The 1347-nt window shown below is 36.5% G+C and overlaps 1 protein-coding gene across 1 annotated transcript in view; it reads right to left on the bottom strand.

Annotated features, from left to right (window-relative positions):
• The window catches only part of LOC118478064 (sulfotransferase 6B1-like), a 17883-nt gene that overhangs the window by 793 nt on the left and 15743 nt on the right, over nucleotides 1-1347 (bottom strand). The window contains exon 7 of the mRNA XM_035971004.1: nucleotides 91-263. Coding sequence (XP_035826897.1) covers nucleotides 91-263 — 173 coding nt within the window. The remainder of the gene's footprint in view (nucleotides 1-90; nucleotides 264-1347) is intronic.

Genomic DNA, 1347 nt, shown 5'->3' with positions numbered 1-1347 from the left:
ACACACACGCACAAACATGCACAAACACACTCACACACATACGTACACACACACACACACACACACACACACACACACACACAACCTCACCTGCTTGGGCATGTCCTGGAAGAGTAGATGAGAGTTAAGAACTCGCGGGGAGGGTAAAGTGCTCAGCATTGTGGGGTTAACAACGTCTACATAAGTTTGTAGTTTGTTCCTCTCTGACAGCTTTGCCTCGCCCTGTAGGATCATGAGCAGCACCTCAAACGTCCAGTGGCATCCTTAAGGGGGGAGGGGTTGGCGGGAAGGAGACGGAGTGAGAGAAACTATTTGTGCATTCGTAGTTGTGTTGTTTGTAGTTTGTTTTTGTTTTTTTTGCTCTTTTAAAATCTTAAGTTTTAAAAAGTACACATTTTAAAAATTCTATATTAACGAAACAAATAATCTTTGATTAATATTTGTTATATTTTACATTTTAAAAACATTTTTTACCTTTTTTTTTGGGGGGGGGGACTTTTACTGTTTCTTTCTTTCTTTCATTTTTTCCTCTCACTCCCCTCCCCCTAGGGGGGTGGGGGAAGGGGGGCGGGCGTATATATTCAGGAAATACCGATGTGCTGTATGCCATCATCGACACAATTGATTTTTTTTTCAGCGGTGGATTTAAAGAAAAGCGAACAAATAGCGGCCTTTGAGCGATACTTAAAGAATATGCCAACTTGTGTTTTTTAGGCATGCAATTAAAAAAGATTATAATGACATTTTAGTCCTGTTAGAGTCCGTGGTGGACTCTCGTAACCTTTTTCCACACAACTGTTTGATGGCAAAGTGTTCAAATTCTTCCAATAAATAAAACCCTATAGAATATATATGTGAGATAGAATATTAGAATGCACACATTTAGAGGAGATTTCCTTTAAGAAATAATTAACCAAATATAAAAGAAAGCTTTTTTTGTGTCAATGTGTATAATGCTTTTATCGCTCAAGCCAGAAATGTACACATTAAGTGATACAGTGTATATCAATAATAACGATCTTGATAACGATAATGATATCGATAGGATGATGTAGAGGTCTAACTCAAAATCCATAATTTTCAGTCCAATTGGGACTCTTTGTGAGTAGCCCCCTACCCCTTAATGATAATTATAATAATAACCGTAATAACGTAAATGGTGATCGCTAATAGGTTGTTATAATAATGATAATAATGATAACAACAATAATAGTGATTTTTTTAACAGCAATAGAGACAACAGTTTTAATAATAGTCAATAACTATAACAACAACAAGAATAACAATAATACAGCAACAACAGACAACAACAAAAACACTATCACCACCACCACCCACCACCAACAC

The sequence above is a fragment of the Aplysia californica genome, unplaced genomic scaffold, assembly GCF_000002075.1.
Source record: "Aplysia californica isolate F4 #8 unplaced genomic scaffold, AplCal3.0 scaffold00359, whole genome shotgun sequence".
NCBI classification, from domain to species: Eukaryota; Metazoa; Mollusca; class Gastropoda; order Aplysiida; family Aplysiidae; genus Aplysia; species Aplysia californica.
This window is presented reverse-complemented; position numbering and strand designations above follow the sequence as displayed.